This window comes from Lontra canadensis, unplaced genomic scaffold (genome assembly GCF_010015895.1).
Source record: "Lontra canadensis isolate GAN:19392208 unplaced genomic scaffold, GSC_riverotter_1.0 scaffold55, whole genome shotgun sequence".
In the NCBI taxonomy this organism is placed as follows: Eukaryota; Metazoa; Chordata; class Mammalia; order Carnivora; family Mustelidae; genus Lontra; species Lontra canadensis.
The window spans coordinates 7,846,276-7,860,618 of NW_022631049.1; the positions used below are offsets into that span (position 1 = coordinate 7,846,276).

A 14,343-nucleotide genomic window follows, 5' to 3' on the forward strand; every position below is an offset into this window, starting at 1 on the left:
CTGCTTCCTATAGACTTGCCAGAGGAATGGAACCTGAACCTGATCCAGTCTCTGGATCTAGTTGTCAATTAGCAGACAATATGGAGGGTTGAGGTCACGTAGGGTTATATCATAAGCAAAACAACAACAGGGTCCAGACTGTGGGACACTTTTGGGACTAGAAGCTCAAAGTATTTCTACAGATAAACTATGGAGAGTGGAAGGGGACAGAAGGGAAGAGAAGGGAAACCTATAAATTAAGAGAGACAAACAATTTCTAGAATGGCAAAACCAAACTATTGTGCTAGATGGGGAGGTATATTTGGGTGATAGAACTATGGGGAGAAATGCAGGGGGAGGATTACTAAAGAGGTGAGGATAATGATTTATTGAGGGGATGGGGAATATATAGAAGGGGCTTATGTTGTAGGTTACAAAGTTCTATTTCTTGACCTGCATCAGTAATAAGGACGTTCACCTAATAATTTACTGAACCACATGCTTGTAGTACATAGTTTTCTATATCTATATACGTAGTACGTAGTGTTTTATTTTATAATAAAAAGCTGAATATATACCTGCAGAGTATCTCCTCTCTCTGATAACCCCTAACATCCCTACAGTCATTTTTCAAGACACATTTACACCTCAGATACTTGATGTTTGAGAGGTTTATTTCTAATTACCTTTGCTAATCTTAAAATTTGAAAATACCACTTGGGCATACAATTTGTCTAGTTCTCTTGTTTGTAAAATGGCCACAGTAATATCAATCCAGTAAGTACACAGTGATAGAAATTTTTCTATCCAAGGAGAACAATAAAACCATACTGCAAAATACATGCTGGGTGGCTGGCTAAGCAATCTAAAAGCACGATCTAAAAGCACTATCCACGTGCTTTGCCTGACTTGGGAGTTTACTTAAAAAAAAAAAAAAAAGCACACAAAGGATTTATTTATTTTAGAGCGTGTGAGAGTGGTGAGGAGGGGCAGAGGAGGAGGGTGAGAGAGAGAATCTCAAGCTAATCCTTGCTGATGCAGGCTTGATCCCACCACCCTGAAAGCATGACCTGAGCTGAAATCAAGAGTTGGATGCTTAACCGACTGAGTCACTCAGGCAGCTCAAGAGCTTACTCTTTAAATTTTGTGCATAAGCAAAAGTATGACTGTTACAACCTCTGTAACCACTGGCAAATCAGAAAAAAGTTAAATAAAAAATGCCAACAACTTATATATAGTCTTGGGACCTCTATTAAACTACCTTCTTTCCTCAAACTGTGTATCAAACCCAGACTATCAGGGATTCTATTAAAAAGGACTTTGGCTTTGGGCCCCTAGGTGGCTTGAGTTCTCTCTTCCCGTCCTTCTGCTCCTCTTCACCACTCTGTCTCTCTCTTAAATAAGTAAATCTTTAAAAAAACAAAAGGACTTTGGCTTACTAAAAGAAATAAGGATGGAGATTTAGTACTACAGCTTAAGATCAGTAAGGAAAGCAACAGCTCCCACCACAGTGGGAGAAGCAGCAATACAGATGCTTTGGTATGACTGAAAGGGGGTAGGGAATGAGTAAGAGCTGAGAATGATGATATGTTCTGGAAAGTTAGGCCTGTGATTTGGGACCAATGGAAACAGGGGATGCTGGGTTGGCATTCTGGAGCCACATATGCAATTACTTTTGTTGTATGATATATAACAAAGAAAACAAAAGCCAGATAAGATGCTTAGCTATGTGTACATGGTGCATTACTGTGTTTGTCCTATGATCTATGGTGGGGCGAACACAAATCAAATAAGATCTGTGCATGTGACAGAGAGGACAAGGCAGAAAGAAAGAGAAATACCAACATGAATAATGAACAAGTGGGAAGAGAACTAACAGCCTTAGATACGAAGCGGTGAATAAGAAAATGAAGAAGTAAAGACTCACAAGGAGAAAAATAAGAATGAGAAAACAAGAGCAGAAGAAAATGGAAATGACAATTTCCAAAGAGCATTTTAAAAATAAGTCTGGAGTAGTTTTAAAATGAATTTACTTTAAAGTAGTTAGAAATCAGGTATGACCACAGGTGTATATTTGGTTTGCAAATGGAATCTGAATCTGACATTTTTTATTTTATTTTTTAAAAGATTTTATTTATTTGAGACAGAGAGAGCACAAACAGGTGGGGGGAGGGGCATAGGTAGAGGGAGAAGCAGACTCCCCTGCTGAGGAGAGAGCCCGATGCAGGGCTCGATCTCAGGACCCCAAGATGATGACGTGAGCCGAAGGCAGACACTTAACTGACTGAGCCAGTTAGGTGCCCTAAGACCTATTTCAGACAAAGTAACAGACCACAGTGTTGTGTTCCTAATTTGAGCTGCATAATCTTGAATATAGTATGTTTGAGGTCTTCATTACAAAAATAATATATCTATTAAATTAATTCTTTTACTTAAATAATTTCAAAAGGACATTTCTTACCAGATGGTATACATCATCTAAACAAGTAAATTCATTGAAGCTGATATTAAGTTTTCGAAGTCCTGTTAACTTGGAGAGATCTCTCAATTTACTCAAGCTATTTCCATGGAGATTCAGATTCTGAAATAAAATGAAATGTAAATTAAAAAATAAGACAGATTATATTCTACATCATAGTTATTTAGGTAATATTAAGAGAGAGCCAATAAGAAGTAAACCTAATGTATTCTTTTAAAAGGTAGAGCTTATAATAGCATTACTGGACCCTGTTCTTGATTAATTTGATTTTCCACTTGCTCTAGAAATTCTTTTTAGAAAACAGTTAAATATATTGTTAAGATATTTATTGAGGCATGCCTATTTCTCAAGCTAGCCAGTGAGCAATGTAGGCCCTAAAGATTTGGGGTTTTGGCGAGGATATCTCACAAGAGAATATGGCAGGGCCATCCTGACTGCAGGAAACTCTATGAGGGCGCTGCACTAAGGAGCAGAGGCTGAGGGTGTTAAAGCAGGAGGACAGACTCAAAGAGGGGGTAGGAAAATGTTCCTCTATCAGAATTTGGTCTAAACTTTCCCTATCCATTTGATCCTGTGCTCAATTAAAAGGAGTGTTAATACAGCTATATATTTAGGGGATACCCTGATGACTACCTATTTTTCTATCTTTCGACTACACCATTGTGAATGATATCAAGTGAAGATTACATTCATGCATAGTCTACATCATAAGTAGTGGCACAAGAAAATGTGTTAATATAATTGACTGCAGTATTCACAACAAATGGATATTATGATAAAATGAAGTGTCTACCTCCCAGCTCTCTTCACTCACCACCACCATCTTATACCCTATTATACCGTGGACATAACATAAATTCCAAGAAACATTTGAATGTCGAATAGTTCTCAAAACGTGGTTAAGATTGTTAAGAAGGATGAAATTACGTAGAGTAGTTTATTCTACAGGTTACATACCGGTATCATCCACAATAGCATCTACAGAAACCTTACACTTAACATGTCCAAACTGAATACAACATTTTTCCTTTATTATCTGCCTGTCAGTCTATGTTTTTGGACCTGATTGAGACTTTCACTGTCTAGCGAACAGATATTGTTTACCACCCCCTTTTCCCCTTTTCCATAAATACTTGATTCTAGAAATGTTTCTCAAACCAACCATTCTATACCATTACCCCTACAAGTGCCTTAGTTCAGACTCTTATTTGTCCTTCGAACTACTGCATAGTTTCCACTGGATAGCCATACCATCAGTCTGACTTAAATCTAGCCACAAGTTGCCAAAGTTGGGGTCTTTAAAAACACAGCAACTGTTCCTTAAAGAAAATCTAAAATTTAAAATTTGCCTTCAAAAACCCATCCTATTGTGGCATACCTCCTACTCTTCCAGCCACAGCCTCATGCACCCTCCTGTTTTCCAGCCTACGTCTTTACCTTCCACTGGTACACACCCTATGTTCATAGTCACCCTGTGTTCCATGATAACACTAGGATCTTTCAAAACCATACACTTCTAGACAGAGTATTTCCCCTGCCTGGGAGATGTAAACAACTAAGTTTCTCATATCCTTCAAAAGTCTGCGCAAAACTTATCTCTTTCCCTGGCGTTCTCCCAGCAACTCCAAGCTTCCTATGTTTGTTTACATATCTGTCTCCACTAAAATGAGGTCCATGAGACAGGGAAAATAACTAATTCATTTTGAACTCCCAATACTTACCTCATTGCCTAAAACAAAGCAAAAGCTCGGTAAATGCTAGATGAGTAAGTCATTGCAAAAACTAGACGTCCAACTAACAACAAGTCTATTTTTTTTTATTCAAGTAAAATTAACATACAGTGTTACAGTAGTTTCAGGTGTATAATATGATTCAACAATTCTGTACATTGCTCAGTGCTCATCAGAGTAAGTGTACTCTTAATCCCCTTCACCCATTTCACCCATCCTCCCCCACCTCCCAACTTTATTTCTATATATTTTATTTATTTTTATGAATGGCCTCAAAAAAACCTCCATCTAGTGGGGAAGACTGAAAAGAAAGTAAGAGGTATGTATCCTGATATTTCTCTTATAGTAATGGCAAAAAGAAAGGAAAATAAATGGTGTGATTTCTAAACATTCTTATTATACTATATAGTATTCTTACTAAAAGCCTTCAAAGGTTTTTCTGGCTTTTGAGCCATATAGGTAAATTTAGGATGATAAATTCTTTCATTTTTATGCTAAGGGTGTTGATAAAATTAAGGCAGTCAGGTGGAGGTCAACCCAGGGTATTCTGAAGTCTTATTCTCCTCACTGTTATTTATCTTACAAACCAAAGAAAATAAAAAAGACCTACTTTTTTTTTTTACTATTGCTTTTTTTTTTTTTTAAAGATTTTATTTATTTATTTGACAGACAGAGATCACAAGTAGGCAGAGAGGCAGGCAGAGAGAGGCGGGGAAGCAGGCTCCCCTCTGAGCAGAGAGCCAGATGCGGGACTCGATCCCAGGACCCTGGGATCATGACCTGAGCTGAAGGCAGAGGCCTTAACCCACTGAGCCACCCAGGTGCCCCATATTGCTGTTTTTTAAAACTTTTATTTAATCCCTTTAAAATCTATAGAAACATATGTCATAGAAGCTCAGTCCAATCAGAACTCATGCATTTATTAGGCCTTTAATTAGTAAAGCTTTTTATCAAAAATGCATTACTCAAATATGAAATCTTGACATTATAGTGCAGAAACAGTAATTTCTCCATACTGTCAGTTCAAAGATTGCTCCTGTAATCACTAGACTGCATATTTATGATACAGACGGTGATATTGTCATCTTGTTATAAAACTTTCCTCCCTCTCTAATAATAACTGGCTAAGGTCAAAACTTAATCTCCTGGACCTGAAGATCTGGTGGGTGGTGATGATGTTGGACATCAAGCAAGTTGGACAAAAGCAATCCTATAAACAACTTGAAAACAGATGTTTTCTAAATATTTTCAGAAGCAGACTCAGAACTGTTGGCCACACTTATTATTTTAAAAAATATTTTTTCATTCTTTTTGTTTCCCCCAGTCACTTGAAAAAGACTGTCATCATAAGCAAGCGATCTAGAAATGTCACACTGGAGCAATGTAATTGACTTTCAAGATAAAAATCATCCTGAATATTTATCTGTATCTTAGCTTTCAGTACAAACACAGAAAGATAGTGTCCTGTGAGAATAACTTGTCTTCTCACGTATTTTTATCAGTTTATCAATTAAATATCAATTTGCTTGCCACTTCTGTAGGTTCAAGCAAACCTACTTTCTCTGTATGAACTGCTTGCTGTTTGTAAAGGTATTGTTTTTGTAATGAGTATCTCATATGTGCCAGGTGTTGTGCTAGAAAATGGCAGAGCTGATGCTAGACTACACAGTGTTTATGAGTAAATTAGAAAGCGGGATCCATCCTTTCCTTGAGATACCTTTATTTTCAGCTTTTAGAAAATTGTCACAATATGTCGATTTCGTTAGTACAAGAAATTTTTTGAAGAATGGTCAGAAAATTGTAGTTTATATACTGCTCTATGATTTAAAGGGTACCCTTTGGATATGGCCCTTTTGTGCAATGCACGCCACACCATCTTACATTGTTGCCCTGATCCTGGGGATATACATATCGAAGACCAGCCATAGCCCCTGCCCTGTGGAATTTACAATCTAGGAAGGATACAGAGCATATAACAAAGGAATCTCACCTAGACTCAGAGATAAGAGAAAATTTTAATGCTTCGGTATGGATCTAAATGTTGTGTGGGAATTAACTAGGAGAAAGGAGTCAGGGGAGAACATTCCACGTGGAGGACTAGCAAGTGCAGAGGCTCTTTTGGATGCATGCAGAATGCATTTAAAAAATAGAAAGGAGGCTGAGCACAGAGAGCTAAAGAGAGGGTAATATGAAAAGAGTCTGGTAAGGTAGGCCAGGGACCAGGTGATGCAAAGTCAGGGGCACCTGATGGCTCAGTGGGTTAAAGCCTCTGCCTTCAGCTCAGGTCATAATTCCAGGGTCCTGGGATCGAGCCCTGCATTGGACTCTGCTTGGCAGGGAGCCTGCTTCCTCCTCTCTCTCTGCCTGCCTCTCTGCCTACTTGTGATCTCTGTCTGTCAGATAAATAAATAAAATCTTTTAAAAAAAACAATGGAAAATCATTTGAGGATTTCAAGTAGGAGTGGTGAGGGGTGACAGAGATTTCATGATCAGATTTGCATTTTGAAAAGATTGCTCTAGCTTCCACATGGAGAATGAGTTGAGGGCTCAAAGTGAAAGCAGGACAGGGCCTCTGTTGTACAGCACTAGGAGGCACCTCCTAGCCCCCATACTGAGTTATATTCAGTTATATAATGAATGGCACCCAGAGAATACATTAATAGCATATAATGTGAATTGCATCTCCTGGAGTTGTGCAGTGTTGCAGTGGTAGAGTGCCAGAAGCCCTGTTAGAAGGCCATCACAGTAGTTGAGGTCTGGGATAATTAATGATAGTTCAGATAGAATGGTAGCTGATTTGAAATGGACAGATCTGTTAGTCAAGGTATGCATGTAGGCTTAATATCTCAACAGAACTGCCCCAGTGTATATAAAGTTGCTTCAGTACTAACTCAAATTCTGTTGATTAATTTTGTAAAGATAAAGCTCTGATATTCTATGTTGATGAATCCTGGAAACTGATTTGAAACGTATCTGTCTTAATCATTTAAAGAGAACTTACTTGTTATTCAGGAATAAAATACCTTGTAAACTAGAAGTCTACCCTCTAGGCCTATACTGTCTTGTATGGTAGTCACTAGCGACATGTGGCTGTTGAGCACATGAAATGTGGCTAGTCTGAAAGTGCTATAGACTGCAAATATACTCCGGACATCAAAGACTTAGTTGAAACTATCTGATTAATGACTCTTCATATTGATTGCATATTGAAATGATAATATTTTAGATATATTGGATTAATTAAAATTAATCTTTTTAAAAAGAATTTATTTATTTATTTGACAGAGAGAGAGATCACAAGTAGGCAGAGAGGCAGGCAGAGAGAGAGGAAGGGAAGCAGGCTCCCTGCTGAGCAGAGAACCTGATGCGGGGCTCGATCCCAGGACCCTAAGATCATGACCTGAACTGAAGGCAGAGGCTTAACCCACTGAGCCACCCAGGCACCCCTTAAAATTAATCTTTTAATTAAAACATTTTTGGCATGGCTAAGAGAACATTTTAAATTACATGTATGGTTCATATTATATTACTACCAAACAACACTGAGCTAGTCCACAAAGAAGGAAAGGTCAAGTCATTTTTAACTTTGACAGCATGATGGCTGGCATCACCAGATAGGTGCTTTAATGTGCTTAGACTTCATGTGTTAGATTATGATTCCAAATTCGAGGTCCAAATTCCAGATTTTACTCCTTATAATACTTACCACAATATGACTGTAAATGCTAGTCTTGGCAAGAGAAAGTATTGTTTTATCATCCAAACTAATAAGTTTTGGTCTGGGCTTAATCCTGGGATCCATTTTTATAACTTCATCATCAAATTTCAAATCCTGGGACAATACTGATCCTTCTGAATTTTTTTTGCTTTCTTCTAAAATAACATTGTTGAATGAAGAAAATAAAGAGCGAGGCTTGACCTAAAAAATTTATTAAAAGTATTGAAAATTTGGTTGTTGTATTTATCATTTTGAACAAGGAACAGGCTATGTAGCGAAGATGAATTACCTCTTTTTTCAGCTATATAGTAATACCTATGATGACCAGAATCACATTAGGAAATCAATGAGAATAGATTAAAATTGTAGGCTAAGAATAAATGTGTTCATCCCCTCCCACTGAAAATTCCTTAAAACTGGCAAAAGATAATCTTTAAATAGTTTTTCAGCAGTGGAGAGGGCACCAACAAAAGGCAAGGAATTGTGAGACATAAATCAAAAGGGACTGAATTGAAGACAAATAGCAGAAATGTAACCAGTAGCCAAAACATGTATAGGAGATAACCACTTTGAAGAGCAGATGCAGAGAAACCTGGTGTTCAGAGTGAACAAGTAAAACAGCAATGGGATGCTCTAGGTAATCAAATAATTATGATAAGAACTGTAGATGAATGAGCATGAACAACATAAATAGAAATGGCTCAGAAAAAAACAAAATGATCCATAAGAGAATTTAAAACCTGGGAGAATAAAGCATCCATAATAGAATAGGCTGCTATAGAAAAGAATAGGGTAAATACTTTAGAGTCAAAATAAAAACAATTAGTGAAATAAAAATATTCAATTAAAAATAAAAATATTCAATAAAAATATTCAATACAAATGGATATGGCAACAGATCAAATTAGTGAGGTGAGGCTATTATTGAGGAAATCTTGAACAGAGAATTTAAAAATGGAGATATAAAATATGAGAGAAAAAAAATTAAAAGACATGGAAGATCAATTCAGAATGTCCAAAGTTTAACTAATCAAGGTTCCAGAGGGATGAACAGAGAATGGAAGAAAAAAAAATAATAAAGGAATTAAGAAAATTCCCCAAAAGTGAATAAAGAAGTGAATCTTCTGATGGGAAGAGCTCATGAAGTAGCAAGCAGATGAATGATGGAGCTAAGTTCTTTGCTGACATCTGTGACTGAAGAGTCACAACAACCAGGACTGCCCACCTCTCGACTTCTTGTTGTTTGAGTCATTCTGTTTACTATTTGTCTAGGCTTCTATGTCTTTTTGCTGAAAGCATACTTGACTGAAACAGCCTCATTCATAATAACAATATGAAATATAAATGCCCAGAACTATACTTAACACCAGCATAAAGAAAACTGTAAGAGAGGACTTGAGTAAATGAAATAACTTACCATGTTCCTAGATGAGAACCCCATTACTACAAAAGCCAGTTCACCCAAATTAACTTTTAAATTCAGTACAATCTCAACAAAATCCTAAAAAGATTTTTGAAATAGAATTTAACAAGCTGATTCTGAATTTTATTTGGAAGAGAAAGTGTTCAAGAATAGCCAAGAAAATTTTTTAAAAAGATGAGTGGGGGCAGAGGAAGGGAATTTGCCCTATAACATATCAAAGCATATCATCAAGGTTGTAATAACCAAAACAATATGGTAGGGGTCCAAGATTAGATAAAAGGACCAATGGAACAGAATAGAATCATCTATAAATAAATCTCTTATTTATGAAAATTTTAACAATAAAGAGGGTATTTCAAAAAAGAGCAAAAAAGATGATGCTTGGTCAAGTAGCTACCCATTTTTAAGTAAAAAATTATTTGATCCCCTTCTTACATGATATTAAATAATTTCCAGATGGACTTTTAAAAAGTTGAAAACTATAGAACTAATTTATATCAGTACTGAAGAAAATAAAGGAGAATATTTATATAAGCCTTCTGAAATGAGATATAAAACAGAATTTGTAACAGAAAAGATGGAGAGATCTGACCTCCTAAAAATGAACAAGTAGATTACAAATTAAAATGACAAGTAAGGTTTTTGCTACAAATAAATCTAAAAGAAAATGTTTGCAACATATATATGTAAGACAAAGGGTTAATATCCAAGAATGGCTATATGGGTTTTTCCAATCAATATGAAGAGGATAGAGTCCAATAGAAAATAGTCAAAGGATATAACAAGTAGTTTATAAGACTAAACAATCCATAGGTATATGAAAGAATAAAGTTTCTTTTCCTTGCTCATTAGAGTGGAAACATAAAAGATTGATAATATCTTATTTTGGTAAAGATGCAAAGAAACAAACACTGTCACATACTGTTGGAAATTTGTAGAATGGCCAAGCCTTTGTGTAGAATACTGGCAGTATCTACCAAAATTTAGTATGTGTATATCCTTTGACTACACAGTTCTTCTACAAATCTATTCTGCATAGGAACTTCCATATTTGTATAAAGATGCAGCTATAATGATATTCACTGAAGCACTGTTTTAAATAGTAAGAAGACTTGGGTGCCTGGGTTGCTCAGTTGATTGGTGACTGTCTTCAGCTCAGGTCATTATCCTGGAGTTCTGGGATCGAGTCCTGCATTGGGCTCCCGGGTCCACGGGGAGTCTGCTTCTCTCTCTGACCTTCTCCCCTCTCATGCTCTCCCTCACTGTCTCTCTCTCAAATAAGTCAATAAAATCTTTAAATAAATAAATAAATAGTAAGAAGACGGAAACAACCTGTATTTTTCATCCACAGAATAATAGTCAAATAAATCAGACTATTACTGGATAGTATGCAGCCACCAAAAGAATGAAGAATAGACCTGGGCTTCTGGGTGGCTCAGTTGGTTAAGCGACTGCCTTTGGCTCAGGTCATGATCCCAGGGTCCCAGGACTGAGTCCCGCATTGGGCTCCCTGCTCAGCAGGGAGTCTGCTTCTCCTTCTGACTCTTCTGACTCTTCCCCATCTCGTGCCCTCTCTCTCACTCTCCTCTTTCTCAAATAAATAAATAAAATCTTAAAAAAAAAAAAGTATAGGCCTATATGTACTGAAGTGGGAATATGTCCAAAACATATTGTTAGAGGCAAAAAACATCACAAAATACTTAGGTCTTGATCCTACTATGTAAAATGGTATATGTTGTTATATATATAAATACATAGAAAAAAAGATTGAAAGCAAACCCACAAAGCTGTTAACAGTGGATTTCTTCATGAAAGGGAGTGGTGCTGGGGTTGAAGTGAAATCAGATTTTCATGTTTATTATATATTCTTCAATGTAGTTTGAAACTTTTTCCGTGAGACTACAGCCATATATTACTCAGGTAATATATTTGTGCACATAAAAACATTTAGGTGTCATAATATTTATTTTGAAAATTAAGCCCTTCACCAAATAACCATTTTATATGTTTATGTATAAATAGACATATTTAATATAAACCTGACATTACATTATTAGACTTCAAAGTACTGTTCTGTCCTTATTTAAGGAATTCCAATTTTAAAAATATATCCATACCACTGTAATATACTCAAATTCAACAATGTATTCTGGCAAAACAAGGTCATGATCAAAGACAAACCACTTGCACTGCCGAACACTGCAATCACAGTTTCTTTGTCCCATGACAGAATCTAGAGTAAAATAAAAAAAACAAAATAAGAAAAATACTCTTCAAAATGAAATATATATTTTTCATTATTACACAGATTAATAAACAATAAACTCAGCAAGTTCTATCATGTTATTAAGAGTATTCTATTTCTTATATTTTTTCCACTCTCCTAGGCAGTTTCTTAATTCTAGAAATACTTACTAGTCACCCTTCCACTACATAGACTAGGAGGGTTTAACTTTATTCATGTCCTTTTCCTTTTTATACTTACCATTTTTCTATTCAATGTGTGGCCATATATTTTTGACAAATGTATTTCCCAAAAACCTTTGCTATTAAAAGTGGGTGGGTTTTTCATCTTTTGAAATACATATATGTATTATATAATATATGAAATACATATATAGTACATATGTATAATGTATATGAGTATGTATGGATGTGTCATTTACAAAATAAAAGTCTACACATACCTATAAGTGTCACTGAAGTAGGGAATAGGAAAATAGAAGCTCTCTAGTAGCTAACAAAGGATTTTTTAGAAAAGTTTACAAACTTTGTTGGTAGAAGTTAAACTCTACACATCTGTATTAAACGCAAACATTATGTATTCAGAAAAATTAAAGCACATTTCTCTTTATAGCAGACATACTTGGTATATATTTTCGAGGAACGAACACTGAATTAACCATTGGATAGTTAGCTTGATTGATGGAGTCCTGTTCACGAGCCTGAACACTCTGTCCAAGGAAGACCTTTGTAATGAGGAGGATGCCTAAATATGAATAAAAAATAATTTTAACACTAATTCATTTTGGTAACTTTCCCATATTACTTTCCTTAATGGTCGCAGACCTGACAATATGTTCTGCAAGGGGAGGAATCCTGGCTACCTTGTTTGCCATTGTATAGCAAAACAGAAGCTCACTAAATATTTGTTGACCAAATGAAGTAAGTATGAAAGAGGATTCCTGTAATTATATCAAGAAAGCTTTACAGAAAAGGAGGAAGGAAAGAAAATAGTAAGTTTTTTTTTTATTAAGTAATTTAAAGTAAGAAACTTTATTGTTATTAACTGGGTAAAAATTCATCTCTTTATCATCAGCACCTAGCATATAGCTTAGATCATAGGAGGCACTCAATACATCTTTACTGAATGGATTAACATTTTTTTTCCCTTTAGATTCCTAAGGGATCTTTGGATTCACTCAATTCTAAGGATCTCTAGGAGTCAGTCCTATAAAATAACTTGTAATCAGTAGGCATAAAACATTGAGATGCCCCCCCCCTTTTTTTTTACAATGTATGAGTTATAAAATGCAAATTGAGAGACCCTAATTGTTTTGGGAAACATATTTCAGAAGGATCTAGAAAAACATCATGAGGTGTTTCTTAAGATGGGAATAGAGGAGAATGAGAAAAAAAGAAGCAAATGGTTTTTTCAAATAAGGAGTTCTTTCTACATTCAATAATCTTCTAATTTTCTGATTATTATTATCTTAATAAAAGACTGCAAAATACATGTAGTTCAACATGAATAATCTTAGCAGAGCTATTTTCTGAAACCTAGAATATTACTCTTAGAGAGTTAAATTAACCAAATTTCTGACTGCTCAGTCTTCAGTAGGTTGAATAGTGGAGACCAAAGAGTAGGCATCCCTTACTCCTTGACCAGGTCCGTTCTCCTTATTATATATTCTTGGATCATATGCAATAATATTTCATCTTACAGCTCTTATGAAAATTATAATTTTATATTTATTTGTGTGATTATTAATGTTTGTCAGTACCATAAAGGAGCACTGTGTCTAGTTTGCAGAGACTGTATCCCTATCACCCACCAGGTGCCTAACATGCAGTAACCATTCCATACTACTGGTGGAACTGAACAATGAACAGTGGGAGGGTGAGGTAGGAGGACCTGATGAGCTGGTTTTTTGCCCCAGCCTGTGGTTAACAGGGAACCTCTCCCACAACTGTCTTGCAAATTGGCTCATATACTTTTATCTATATATTCAAGATGCAAATAAAGTACTAATCACTGTGAATAAATGAAAGTACCAGAAGTTTATCTTCTATGAGGTAATTTATAAAGCAATCTATACATTTCACAGTTTATCTTTAGTCTTTTTTTTTTTTTTTAAGATTTTATTTATTTGACAGAGGGAGACACAACGAGAGAGGTAACACAAGCTGGGGGAGTAGGAGAGGGAGAAGCAGGCTTCCCGCCAAGCAGGGAGCCCAATTCAGGACTTGGTCCCAGGACCCCGGGATCATGACCTGAGCCAAAGGCAGAACCTCAACAACTGAGCCACGCGGGCACCCCTTTAGCCAGTTTTAGATTTACAACAAGGTCTTCTTATCTTCTATTACAATGATTAAGGACAAATAAGGCCTCTCTTCCCCAGTGCTTGGTATGATGATTATTGCATAATTGGGCCAGGTTCTCTTTTCTCTGCCCTGTGAACTTGAGGTATGGGGTGTGTGTGTGTGTGTGTGTGTGTGTGATGCATATATATTGAGTTTATTTTTAGGACACAAGTTAATGGAGATAAAAGGAGATTGAGAGAGAGGAAGTAGGATGGCAATGTAGTAGGAGGACCCTAGGCTCGTCTTGTCTCGTCAATGAACAAAGCAGACCGTGAAAAGTGCTTGTTCCATATAATTAGATTAAACATGACTAACAAATGAGTCCCATCCTATTAATGTTTACACAATGATCAGTAAATATTTGTTTATAACTTGACTGAAGTAATAGATCAAAAAGTCATATATTACTACACTGGTAAATAATAAGTAA

At 36.0% G+C, this 14,343-nt stretch overlaps 1 protein-coding gene across 2 annotated transcripts in view; it reads right to left on the bottom strand.

Annotated features, from left to right (window-relative positions):
• LRRC9 (leucine rich repeat containing 9) overlaps nucleotides 1-14,343 on the bottom strand; it is a 103,913-nt gene that overhangs the window by 54,704 nt on the left and 34,866 nt on the right. For both annotated transcript variants that reach the window (XM_032875268.1, XM_032875269.1), the window contains exons 13-16: nucleotides 12,196-12,318; nucleotides 11,447-11,562; nucleotides 7,895-8,107; nucleotides 2,441-2,560 (exon numbers count right to left, since the gene is read on the bottom strand). In XM_032875268.1, coding sequence (XP_032731159.1) covers nucleotides 2,441-2,560; nucleotides 7,895-8,107; nucleotides 11,447-11,562; nucleotides 12,196-12,318 — 572 coding nt within the window. The remainder of the gene's footprint in view (nucleotides 1-2,440; nucleotides 2,561-7,894; nucleotides 8,108-11,446; nucleotides 11,563-12,195; nucleotides 12,319-14,343) is intronic.